Source organism: Aythya marila (assembly GCF_965140915.1).
Source record: "Aythya marila genome assembly, chromosome: 1".
NCBI lineage: Eukaryota > Metazoa > Chordata > Aves > Anseriformes > Anatidae > Aythya > Aythya marila.
Genome location: NC_139042.1, coordinates 65,232,702 through 65,245,540, shown reverse-complemented (window position 1 = coordinate 65,245,540; position 12,839 = coordinate 65,232,702). Strand labels below are relative to the sequence as shown.

Below are 12,839 nucleotides of genomic sequence, written 5' to 3'. Positions count from 1 at the left end.
CATCTTAATTCCTAAAATATCATCTTTGTGCCTGGTTTGCTGATTTCCCAATACTCAAAGTATTCTGAAGCCCCTGTTCCAGGGACTTTCCAGAGATACCTGACCTGCAGCTAAATCCTTTTCCCTTCTCTTCCATCCCCACGACAGCTTCCATACTCATTCTTCTTCCAGTCTAACTACAAATGCATAAAAAAAATTCTTGGTGTCAGGCACATCTCATACCTTCTAACCCAAACCTTGTGCCTGTTTTGCCTGCACAGAAAACTTTTTGCAGCCTAATAGTCAGCTCTGAATAGAGCTGTTAGGATTATGAAAGATGATGTGATATGAATGATACCCAAAGTAGTGCTACCATAGATCTCTAAGATAAGAAGGTACGGATGTATTTCTGAGGTTTGGGAGTATATGAAAATATGATTGGTTATGCCCTTTTATGTGATGTTTCATGTTTGTAAAGTCAGAGTATGTTTTAAATTGAAAAATTTTCCTAGTTCCTACCTGAAATGGGTTATCTCTGTCAAAACTGAAAGATTTCTGGAAGGCATATCACTATAATATGTGAGTTCTTGTGCAGTCTCAAGGAAAAGTGGGCAGTTTTGTACTGCAGGATTTTATACTGTGGAGTTATTCCAAAAATACTTCTGTTCCACGGTGCTGTTAAAAATGTCATCGATGACCTGCGTCAAAGGCCTCAGTGAATTGTCCCTGTTTAAATGCTTCGAGTGCAGCTCAGATAGCAATCTGTTCTTAGTTCATGTACTTTAAGTACACATATTTTTAGTATGTCAGCCAGTGTTTTTTTATATCAATGGATAAATGAGCTTGGACAGTAGATGTTTGTAACTAAGCAAGTTGTTGTTTTTTTGTTTTTTGTTTAAAAAAAAAAGATTGTAAACTTGCAGAAATCTCATAGCATCCTGTTGCAAGTCACGACATTACTTGTGTTAAGAACTGGAATTTCAGTGGTTAATTTTTAACAGTATGTTTCTGTCTTGCTTTTCTTTTAATAGTCTATTCTTTGTAAGTAGTACAGGAAAAAAAAAAAAAAGATCCTTCCCTGTTCCCGGTAATTCCTAATCTGTAGTTTCCCTAGTATTTGCTAAAGTCCTTACATTATTAAAGTATGTGAAAGTGGTTATAAGCTTTGTACTTTCACTTGTTAATGAAAGTAAATTATTTTACACTCAAGCACTTTGCTGTAATACAATTCTGTTTTGTTTCAATATTATTTGTAATTATTTTTCCAGATATTCCTATTTCTAGTTTAAATCACTGCTGTAATTCTTAGTATTAGATGTAATACTTTAAAACAAAATAGATTCCAAAAGTTTCTGAAATTAAGAAACTGAAGATAATTTATTAAAAAACATGTCTCATGTAATATCTGCTGTGTGGCTTTATGGATGTTTTTGCTTTTGGTTTTCTGAAGTTGTAAATCCCTGTCACAGCATGATTTGAAGTTACATAGCTAAGAATTTTGAGAAAACTGTTGAGGGGGAAAAAAGTACTGAAAATGTAGAGCCAGTATATCTGTAATGTTTGGAGGGGAAAGGAAAAAAAAAACAACAAATCAAACAAACAAAAAAAAAACCACACAACTAATTCTGATTATGATAAATTTAATTGTGTATGTTTTTGTGGATGTGCCTGGGTAAGAGGGAGTTCTGATTGATACAGACTACTGATAGAGCTGACAATTCAAATGTAAAAAAATCTAGCTAAATGAAATAATTTACAATTTTAAATCTCCTCACTATTTTGAGAAAGACAAGCTAAAATGCGAATGCTCTGTGAAAGATTGTGCAGTATGTTCTGGAGGCATATCCGTTATATAAACGTAGCTTCTTTTCTGTATACATTTGAGAATTTTTGTAAAAGCACGTATAAGAAGGCAACAAACTGAAGAACAACAGCACAATTCAAAATTAATTACCTTGAACTACATATGAAAATATTACACCCACTGTCTAAATGTTTATTGGTTTAGCTTTAATGTGCTCTTTTTTTTTTTTTTTTTTTTTTTTTTTTTTAACTTGATAGAGCTCTGTTTTCTAACCTCTTGAGTTTTAGATGTTTGGAGGCCAAAACCACATAAGCATGTTATACATAATAAAATCAAATAACAAATGAAAAAATGCATTTAAATTCTTCTTCGTATATATTGTAGGATACCTATGAAAAACTGCTAAATGTTCAGAAACATCAAGACCAACTGGCAGCTCAAGACTTGCCACCTCAGAAGGAAAAAAAGTACGTTTCCAGTTGGATTCCATATTGATATTACTTTCCTTAAAATGCTTCAGTATGCTGTTTTTGGCACATGTCGTAGTCTCCCATCCTACCTGCCTTTTATTCCGTTAACACATTCTCAGACTTTTTCCCTATTCCCTGACTGAATATTTGTATGTTAATTTCAGGTTGAAAGGTCTGTGTGTAATCTGTATGTGTGGAGTGCTCACTGCTGAAATAGGGAACCCCCAACTATATTTCTTGCTATTTAATATATCTCAGCTCTTTTCAATGTTCTCTCCTATATAAAAATTCAAAAGTGTGACTTGAAAATATGTAGAGAATATCCAGTATTCTTTGTCCATATACGAAGTTTCCTAATTATTTCTTTAGTAAAGTTTTTTGAAAAGGGTAGTAAGATTTTTATGAGAAAATAAGGCCTGTGTAAATATCAAATATGTTGTTTAACTGTTGGAAAAATCCTAATATCTGAAGCTGAGCTTTTTAATAGTCTTTCATTGATTGCTGTTCTTGAATATTTTTACTTACCAATGTTGATTCTGAAGAGCATCAAAATAGTTAATTCCATTATTTTTTTCTAATGGCTTTGTACAGCTGAATCATCAAAGCTGTACTTATTTTAGAAAAGTTTATTTGGTTCGGTTTGTTCTAATATCACCATTAATGGTAATTGGATTTGGTTTCCTTTCTTTTCTTTAACTTTTCTGGTGTGCATAGTAAGCTTTTTAGCTTGGCCATAGCCACTGGACAGAAAAGATGCATGTTAACCAGAACAAGCTGTGAAATACTATAGTTGTTGGTTTCTCAGTGCATACTGTCAGGGTTGTCTTTGAAATGGATATATGTTTTATAAACTGTTCACTTCTCTTAGGCTGCATTCTTGATCTTTTTTTTAAATATATTTTTCTGCAAAGATCTTGATATATTGGAATGTGAAATCAAGCAAGTATCTAAAAGAAATGGATACAGCTAGGAAGGTTTGTTTTCAGTGTTTACCAGTTTTTATATAGTTACAATTCAGACACTGGAAAAAAATTTTGATTTATGTTCTTGCTGTGTATTTTCTGGCCAGGTTTGTGCGCCGTTCCAGTTGCACATCGTGTTGGTTTGTCACTTCTTAATCTCAGCCATTTATCATTTATGTTAGGAAGAGAAGGGGTTAATTTGTTGAGATTATTTCCTTCTTAAATACCAGAAGTGCATCTTTGGTCATGGTGTGTGTGTGTGTGTATATATATAGTGTCCTGTGAGCCACAGAATGTTTTATTATAGATCTGTATTAGTTTCTAAGCAGACGAGAACAAATGAATTTAGTTTCTTGGTGTATGCTGCTGAAAAATAACCTTAGAGAGCTCAGCCAGTGGATTTACTGATGTGAAAAATGACCTAAAGGTGGTCAGGGTTGAAAGTTTTTGTTTTCCTCTGTTATGTTTGTAAAAACTCTGAGAATTTAAAGGGTTTAAGGGATGTAGTACTTCCTTTGAGATTAGCCTCAATAATTCATCTCCTCAATGTAGGTAGGGGCTGGTAGGAACTGTTTTTGTTTTTGTTTTTTCCAGCAAGCAATCTGTCATGGACACACTGTAAAATTAACTGTGGGGTAGGAACCTGATCTTGAAAGACTTAAATGTGCAAAAAGCTATAAGCTTAAACTAAATAAATCACTGGCTTCACTGGAAGTAGCTATACGTAAATACATATACTATATACTTGAAGCTGTCAGGGTTAGGTACTTCTTAAGATTTCTGTTAAAACCAGCACTGTCTCTAAGTAAATATTTCTTATGCCCTGACTCAGAAAAACATGAAAATCAGAACTTCAGAAGTACTACTTAAAATCACCTTGAGTAGGAATGATTTTCTGAATCAGAGCTTGTTCATTAGGATTGCTTCTTTAAATATATATATATAAAATTAAAAAAAAAATCCTACAGAGGTAAGAAAGTTAGTGCTTTGCCTTAAATTTACCTGATAAAGTTGATGTGTATATTCATGGTAGCATTCTGTTTTGTCAGACACTTTGTATGATACATATTTCCCAAAGACTTCACACTTTTTTTTTTTTATTTGTGTTAACATCTCTGTATGAGGCTGTTTTCTTAACTTCTGCTTTTTCTATTGTTGGTTCAGTTTCTGTACTGAGCAGACCGAGTTTATATAGTAGTTAAAATACAGTATGGTTGTTATTGCTGCATTAGTACCTTGACCATACTTACTGCTAGTAGAGTTTGGTATTGAGCCAAAGAATTGGAGACCACAGGCAAAATTTTGTTGCTTAAGTTTTTTTTTTTTTTTTTTTAATATCCTGCCTTCTGATGTGTTTCTTTGTTGCTAATAAACCAAACTCTTCCTAGCAGCAAATTTGTCAAACTAAGTTTTAAGCTGAGGAGAAGATAGATTATTCTTGCAAGAGTAATCTTGCTCAATATCAGACTTCAATAATATGAATAATGTGTAAATGAAATACATAATTTTAATTTGGTAAATTCAATATGTGACGTTACCATTTCTTTCAAAAGATCTTTTAAAATCAGTGTAGGCCTTTTTCTATTTACTATGGGAATGTGATCTGTATTCATTTGTGATGGAAAATATATTTCTGAGCTAAGACTGTATGTGTGGTCCTTTGTGATGTAACTCTAATTGCATGGTTAATTAAAGGGAGGATATATGTGATATTTTAAACAGGAACCTGGTTGGCAGCAGATGGCTGACTAAGACGGAATTGGAAGAAATGTTGTTAGAAAAACTGTCAGATGATGATGTAAGTAATTAATCCTTCTAATCTTAAGGAGGCTTGTGTCTTAAAAACATGGACTCTGCATTTTTGGATACTGTAAAGGCATTACATAGAGGCAAGTGCTCTTCAAAAGAACTTTCTTTCCATAAAATGCACATGTTTACAGCACTACTACATTATTTTCATGTTCTCTTTACCCTGTGTCCCTTTTATATCTAGCATAGTACAGAACAATTAAGGGTTTTCCATTGTTGCTAACATAAGTTCATTTTTTCTTCTGGTAGCTTTGTGGTAGGCCTTGTCTCTTTTCATCTAATTGTGTTAACAAAAATGGAGCATAGTGACAGCTTGTAATAGAAATAAATAGTTATTTATTCTAATTACAGATTAAAAACAGGGCTAGAACCTCTTCTCTTTATTTTAGGGAAAGGGTGAATGTTCAAGATGGCGAAACGTGATGGATTTGTGTAATGGTAAATCTGTAGAGGGTGTTTGACTAAATCTTAAGGCCATGATAGTGATAAAGTCACAGAGAAGGATGAACTAAGGATTCCTTTTCTTAGCAATTGGCTACAGAATCAAATATCAGAAACAAGATATAAAGCTAAATAGATCTGTGGTCTCATCTGGGATAGCTCTTTTTACATTCTCCTTGATATGAAGTATGGGAGGAGAGAAGAGGATTTTTGTAGTTTTGCCAGTATCAGTAGGCTGTATCAGTATCAAGATTTGGAGTACTTTACATGCTTCTCTGGGAATAAGACTATCAAGCCTGATAGTCATCCACTTTTCTTATTCAGAGCTTTTTCCTGCAATCCCCTAAATAGCATTAGATTTGTAACAGCAGGTTTAGTCTGTGTGACCAACTTCGGTTTTCTTCGGGAAGTTTAAGCTTGAGTATGAGAATCTAACACTGAGCATTCCAAATATTTTTTCCACTTAGAAGCAGTACTGAATCACTTTTTTGCCCTGTGGACAAGATCATTACAGAATAGCATGGCAGCAGCAAACGTACTCTTTGCTCATTTGTCATCCAGACAGCAACATGTCATGGCTTATTGTCTATGAGTAAAGTGGAAAAGTTTTCAGCAGTTTTATGTCCGTAAGTGTAAGTTAGAAGTTGCTGTTGTAAGTTCTCCATCCTGATCTACCCAGGAGATTTCAGCTATCTTGCTCCTAGTAGTAGTAGTTACAATCTCAGTGTTTTCATTAGCTCCTGTGTTTGGGATGCTTGTTTTTCCTCTTAGAGTCCCAGAAACTGGTCTAGTTGTACAACCAACCAGTTTGGTGTTCTTCTCTGCTTGGTTTTGTACACTACATGTCTGTGAAGATAGACTGCAGTAGACTATAAAAAAAAGACTTATGTCCTGGCTTCTCAACATGTGAAAACCCCAAAGCCCCACTAATGTTTAAATGCATTTGAAATACCTAGGTAAGAGCTGCTAGTGTTACCCACTCAAATTCTATTATTTTGCCACTGCAACAAAATATTCTGTGGTGTTTGCTGTATTAAACAAAATCAAAGCTATTGATTTTTTTCTTTTCACTCTGCAAATGAACTGTTATAAGCTTTCTTCACCTACAGCCACCATAATTTTTAAATTTTTGTATTATTATATTTCTGCTCTTTGAAGGCTTTGCCACAGATCTGTGTCAGATTGTTAGACAGAAGTAGCTTTTTGAGTGATGTCGAGTTGCAGAAGCGATTGCTAAATTACCAAAAAAAGACTTAATTTTGTGCAGAAACTTCTAGAAGCAGAAGAGAAAATACTTTTCATAACAACTGGTGAGTTAAGAAAACTTCAAAAATAAAGATGTGATATGTATATGAAAAATCCGTTTTAAAAGCTGGCATACCTTTACATCCTGTGACCCAGCTATCTGGTACTCCTGCCAGTAACACTTCATAACAGGACATCCCAGCTTTTAGCACAAATGGGTTAACACAGTGGTGTTTACTCTTTAATCACATGTTGAAGAACTTCGGAGGAGGTGTAAGGGGGAAGGAGAACCACACAGTAGCAAAGGATAATTTATTTCAAGAGGTTGCCCTTTAAGTCAAGTATCTCTTGAATTTTTAAATAGCTTGATTGTTCGGTTTAAAGGAAATCATAAACATTAAAGCAACTCAGCTTGAACAGCCAAAGATAGATAGATAGGTATTTCCTGTATATATTATGAAATATAATCATTTAAGAGGCTCAGTTTAGTGAAATAAAATTATTTCCAAGTCAATGAATATGCTGACTTACTGAAAATGAGGTAAAAATCTTTTCCTTTTGCCATTTTAATGACAACAAAAGAATGAAGACCCCCTCAATGTTTTCTTTCTAAAAGCGAGATGAACTTCATTCTCATACAATAATCCTGTGTTACAAAGGGGTTGGTGGTTATACTTTGAATTAAAGCTTCATTGTTGCCTGAAGAAAGAACCAGGTATCTTTAGTCACACAGCAAATGATGCATCTGCATGCTGTTCTTAAATCAGCATGTAGGTGCAAAAGTGTCATCTTGTCAGAAATCATCAATAAGAGTGAAGTAGGAAAGATTAAGTACATAAAAATAGAAAGTTTTTAGCAAATGCAATTACACTTGCATCCTTTAATGAAGTTCTTGTTGTCTACAGTATTCGAGATTTATTCAACTTTTACAAAAATTGGTGATGATGCCATGTGGTAACATCGAGGAGAATTATATAAAAAAGTTTTCCAGAGAAATCTCTGCGCAATTGCAAAAAGTTGTTATTGAGCCCTTGAAGTATGATGAGCAAGGAGTGGCCTTCAGCACCGGTGAAGGTAAAAATTTCAAGTTGGTTGGTAAAGATGCAGAATTTTTTTCCTCTTCCCACTAATTTCTGTATAATATTAATGTATGTACAACACAGTTTCACTATTTCTTCTTATATGCTTCTGTGTATATGGGATTTATAATTGTTAATTATGTTTTGACATACTAAGTTATGATTCAGATTGGTTTAACAAAGTCAGATTTTGGCACAGTCTGTCAGCTATTAGTTCTGATACAGTACTATCTGTGTAGAGAGGACCTCACTGTGCTGCACATTGTACAAAAAAAAAAAAAAAGACTTTGCTGTGAAAAGTTGACTGAACGTAAAGGATGGGGAACTGGGGGATCCCAAACACATATGGAGAGTTCTGTGTTGGTTGCATAGTGTAAAAGTGGTGTGCTTAGACCACTAAGTAGCCTTTATCATGACTTTTGTAGGCAATTCAAGAAATGAGAATTTTGAAGACGCAAATAACAAATAGGGCATTTCAGTATCTACAAACAGCTGAGGAAAATGCAAAGAATTTGAAAATTCTTAAATTTTCAAACAAGTTGATGAACTGTACATTATGTTACAGAGACAGGATTCAGTCACTGATACTGAGACAGGGGATGTTAGAGAGAAGCTATGAGGGCCTGTGCATCTTCTAAATACAAGTGGCTTACATTTTCAGTGAAATGACACACAGTGGAAGAATGATATGATATGATATGATATGATATGATATGATATGATATGATATGATATGATATGATATGATATGGGTGATTGATTAGGAAAACTAATGCATCAAAAACGTGGGTAGGAAAGCCTGAAGATTCTTCCTGGACATAGCACATGCAAGTCTGTGTCTGCATATGCACGCTTTGTGCTGTATGTTTAAGAGGAGCATGTATTCTTAAGCAGTAGGAGGAGGATAAGAACGAAAACCTCAGAGAGCTTGAGGAGCAAAATAGCTGATGAGCTCTGTTCTCACTGGGTTGACTTCAAGATGATACGAAAACAAGGAGATGTGAAAGAGCCAAACTGGAATTTAATCCACTGTTAGTTTTCAACAGTATCTTCAGAGTAGTAGTTGCTGAAGTTCGATAAACGTGCAACCCATCTTAAGAAAAGACATCTCTATAAGTTCAAGAACATTCTCGTTTGTGTCCCATCACCCCCCTTAATTAAGCAAAATGTCTAATGTGTTTCATTATTAGGGTTGCTTCCTTTCTGCCCCCAGAAGATTGGTCCTAGGCTTTAGCACAGAGTTTGTTGTGTTTTAACTTGAAGCTAATGTGTTTACAGAACTGAATTGCAACTAGTAATTTCAGAGGAAACAATGCTAAATGATGCGTAAGCGTTATTTATATCAGCATATTTAGTGTTAACCTTTTCCATGTGAATTTTCTTAAACTTCTGTATGATTTTATCAAGTCTTTAATATTAAAGACTTTGAAGCTGTGTTTATGGTAAAATGAGTGTTCAACAGTCTGTGTATTTTCACACACTGACTTCACCAGGTCCAGAAAGTGGTCCTGACCTTCTTAATAGTATTGATTAAAATGTATTGAAAGCTGACTGCTCACTGTCTGTATTTACTTGTTTCCTCCTTCTTTTTTATTATGTTAGCCTCCAAAAAACAAACATCTGGTACGGTTTGAAAGACTGAAGATCAGCTTAACTTCTTAGGTATTTGAAATTTTGTAGAATATTGAAGGCACATAACAGATTGCTTTTAATTCCTTTAAGGTGCAAGAAAAACTTCAAGAGCTACTGTAACAGTTTATGACAATGGGACTGGAAAAATTACGGTGAATGGAATAGATGTTTTACATTACTTCCCAGTGCTGCAGGACAGGTGAGAGCACTACGAAATGCTGTATTCTTAACGTACTGAAAATATGCCACCAAAAGTCATGCTATACTATTACTTTTGGTTCTGTATTGTACGCAGTTGATGCTGGTCTTTTTTTTTTTTTTTTCCCCTGTCTGTCTATTTTATGAAAATTAGTCTTGCCTCTCCTCCTAGTTTCCAGGAGTGAGCACTGTCAGAAGTGATAGGTAAGCCTTGCTCTGTTTCTTCTCTTTCCCTTTCTGCAGGGATGCAGATACCAAGAAAGTAGGCTATTTGGATAATTCAAATTTTGGTTGCCTTAAAAAGGACTTGCAGTTTTATTTGAACAAAAAATAATAATCAAAGGTGTCAAACTTCCTGAGAGACTTGTGAATTGTATTTGTATGTAATTACTCTGTCATAGAGTAATGAGTAGAAGCAAACAAAGCAAGACACTTTGTATACAGCTTCAGATTTTGAAGATGTGCGGTTTGCTATAGAGAAGACTTCTCAAAAGGGATGGAAAGCTTCCTTTGTCGACCCTAAGTGATTATTTTATGTTGTGGTTTCCAAGCTCAAGAATAGAGGGAGAGATTTCTCAGTCTTTAATATTCAGATCTTGGCAGCCATAGATAATTAGTGAGACAAAATTAATTGCAAAACTGATCTTCAAGTACTTACCATTGGCAGTTTGAACATGATCCTTGCTAGTAATTTGCTTTTCATAAAATGGTTTAGGTTGGAAGGGACCTTAAATCCCATCCAGTTCCAACCCCCTGCCACGGGCAGGGACACCCCCCAGTAGACCAGGTTGCTCTGAGCCCCATCCAGTCTGGCCTTAAACACTTCCAGGGATGGGGCTTCTCTGAGCAATCTGTGCCAGTGCGTTATCACCTCAGAATTTCTTCCTTATATATAATTTAAATCTACCCTCTTCTAGTTGAAAGCTATTAGTCCTTGTCCTGATAGAGAATTCCTCTCCTGCTTTCTTGTAGACACCTTTTAGAAGGTCTCTCTGGAGCCTCTTCTCTCCAGGCTGACAAAGTGTATTTTAGTAGGACATTAGGGATATAAATGTCTTCCTGGATCTCTGTCTGAAAGTTAACCATGTTTTTCTATATACTACAATAGGAAATATACGTAATATAATCTTACCTACATGTATATAATTTTATTTATTTATTTTATTTTTTTTTAGAGAGCAGTTGTTGTTCCCTTTCCAGTTTCTTGACAGAGTTGGAAAACATGATATGGTTTGCACGGTCTCTGGTGGAGGAAGATCCTCACAGGCTGGCGCAATACGTTTAGCCTCTGCAAAAGCTTTGAGGAGTTTTGTGACAGAGAAGGAGGTGGAATCTATGAGGCAAGGTAGGAATAGAAATCTTATTTCAATGTTTCTTAGTGTGTTTCTGGTAATTAGCTGAATTAATACAAGAATCATTAAGGATCAGTGCAAATTTGAGTAGATAATCCAAGTGAAACCTTGTCTATTGTATGAATGGGATCTGAATGTAAAAATTGTTTCCAGGTTTTTTTCCTAGTTTCTTCTGTGTGCGTTTTAGATTATGTAAGCATTTTTTTCATTTGTTCGTGACCTCTGTTAGGTCAATAAACCAGCTTATATTGCATCTATATAAAATCACAAAACATGCATGTATATTCACTATAAAATCTGGATCAAGCATTTGAGAGCAGTAGGATAATTAATATTTTATTTTACTTTCATAGTTGCACCTTGTTCATGTTTAAAAATATGTATTCTCAAAGTTAAACACTGGAGTGTTGACTTTAAAGGGATATTAAGGAGTGTAAGCATACTACACGGAACTAGTCAGACTAAAGGAGCTTCTTTTCTGTCTTGCTTTAGAATTGACAATTTACCTAAACAAGATAGAAATTACTTGGTATTTGGTTCTCTAGTACTTTATACCTCTCAGTGATTAGATGCCATACTGCTGTAGCAAATACAGAATTACAAACAATGAGCTTTTAACTATGTTCTTTCTGGACCAGTAGGGAATACCTGCGTGTATTACTTGCAGGACAGTTACTATTTTTCCACTCTGTTTCCACCCATGGAAGTAAAACCGTATTCATGCTGGTATTTTTGCAGTAAGTTTCTCTGATTATAGTTCTTCAGTACTGACAAGTGTAACTTGCTGGGAATACAAATTGGCATTTTAACTCATTTGGTATCTTTAAGGACATCAGTGTGATTCCAAACAGGTTTTGGACGTTGCAAAATACAGTTTGGAGACCACTGTTTTAGAATATGCTTAGTCTTTCAAAAGGGGTGCGTGCACCCCAGGAGTGCACAAGATCTACTGTGATGCAGGAAGAAAATACCAGAACTTCAGTAGTATATGTATGTAATTTGTAAATTAATGAATATACATAATAGGGGTAAGTGCTCAAAAATCTTTTATGGATAGGATTGTGCAATTAAAAAAAGCTGAGACCACTGCTCTAAAGGCTCAAAGGTTCTAAATGTGAACAAAATTCAGTTACCAAAGAAAAGTTGAAGTGTTGGAGGATCTGATTAAATTCCTTTTAGCTTGTTTTATCCTGGACTTTTCCTCTTGGCTGTCTTGAAACCCTCTATTGTCATGCACACGTACTACTCCTACAATATTAACTAATAACAGTAAACAAATGGGTGCTTCTCTGTGTTTTGTAGCTGGGCTTCTAACGGTTGACCCACGTGTGAAGGAACGAAAAAAGCCTGGTCAAGAGGGAGCACGACGGAAGTTCACCTGGAAAAAGCGATAAAGCTGAGTATTTAAAAGAAAGGCAGAAAGCTCCAAGAACTTCAGAAGATACACAATTATGATTTAGAGCTGTTGTATAAATATATTTACTAATAAAGACTTCTTTCCATTATAACTGCTATGTTTTTTGTTGAAAAAGCATCTTTTTCTAAATTTATTTAAAATTGAAAAAATTCACAATTTGTCGAAATAATGCATTTTGAGTGCCAGCTTTCCATCTTAGCTGTACTGAGGTTAGTGGCAATGTATGAAATTGTTGGTGGATTGTAACTTTTTGAGAAACGAGTATGTTCAGTGATTCAGCTGTCTAAATTCTGGACTTCACAGGCAGCTCCTAGACAGGTGTCTGGAGAGTTTTGAAGTGTCTCCCTTTTTGTTTCGCAGGTGTCCAAAGATAAGTGATAACTTCCAACCTAAGCTATGGTGGAGTTGAGAAACGAGTGAGAATGACACTGACAACTGAGGGGATGTTGAC

The 12,839-nt window shown here is 34.9% G+C and overlaps 1 protein-coding gene across 1 annotated transcript in view; it reads left to right on the top strand.

Annotated features, from left to right (window-relative positions):
* Nucleotides 1-12,607, top strand: part of MRPS9 (mitochondrial ribosomal protein S9) — a 30,702-nt gene extending 18,095 nt beyond the window's left edge. Inside the window, exons 6-11 of the mRNA XM_082759255.1 lie at nt 2,168-2,250; nt 4,938-5,013; nt 7,616-7,784; nt 9,512-9,620; nt 10,795-10,964; nt 12,274-12,607. Of these exons, the coding sequence (XP_082615381.1) occupies nt 2,168-2,250; nt 4,938-5,013; nt 7,616-7,784; nt 9,512-9,620; nt 10,795-10,964; nt 12,274-12,365 (699 nt within the window). The 3' untranslated portion in view covers nt 12,366-12,607. The remainder of the gene's footprint in view (nt 1-2,167; nt 2,251-4,937; nt 5,014-7,615; nt 7,785-9,511; nt 9,621-10,794; nt 10,965-12,273) is intronic.
* The last annotated feature ends 232 nt before the right edge of the window (nt 12,608-12,839 follow it).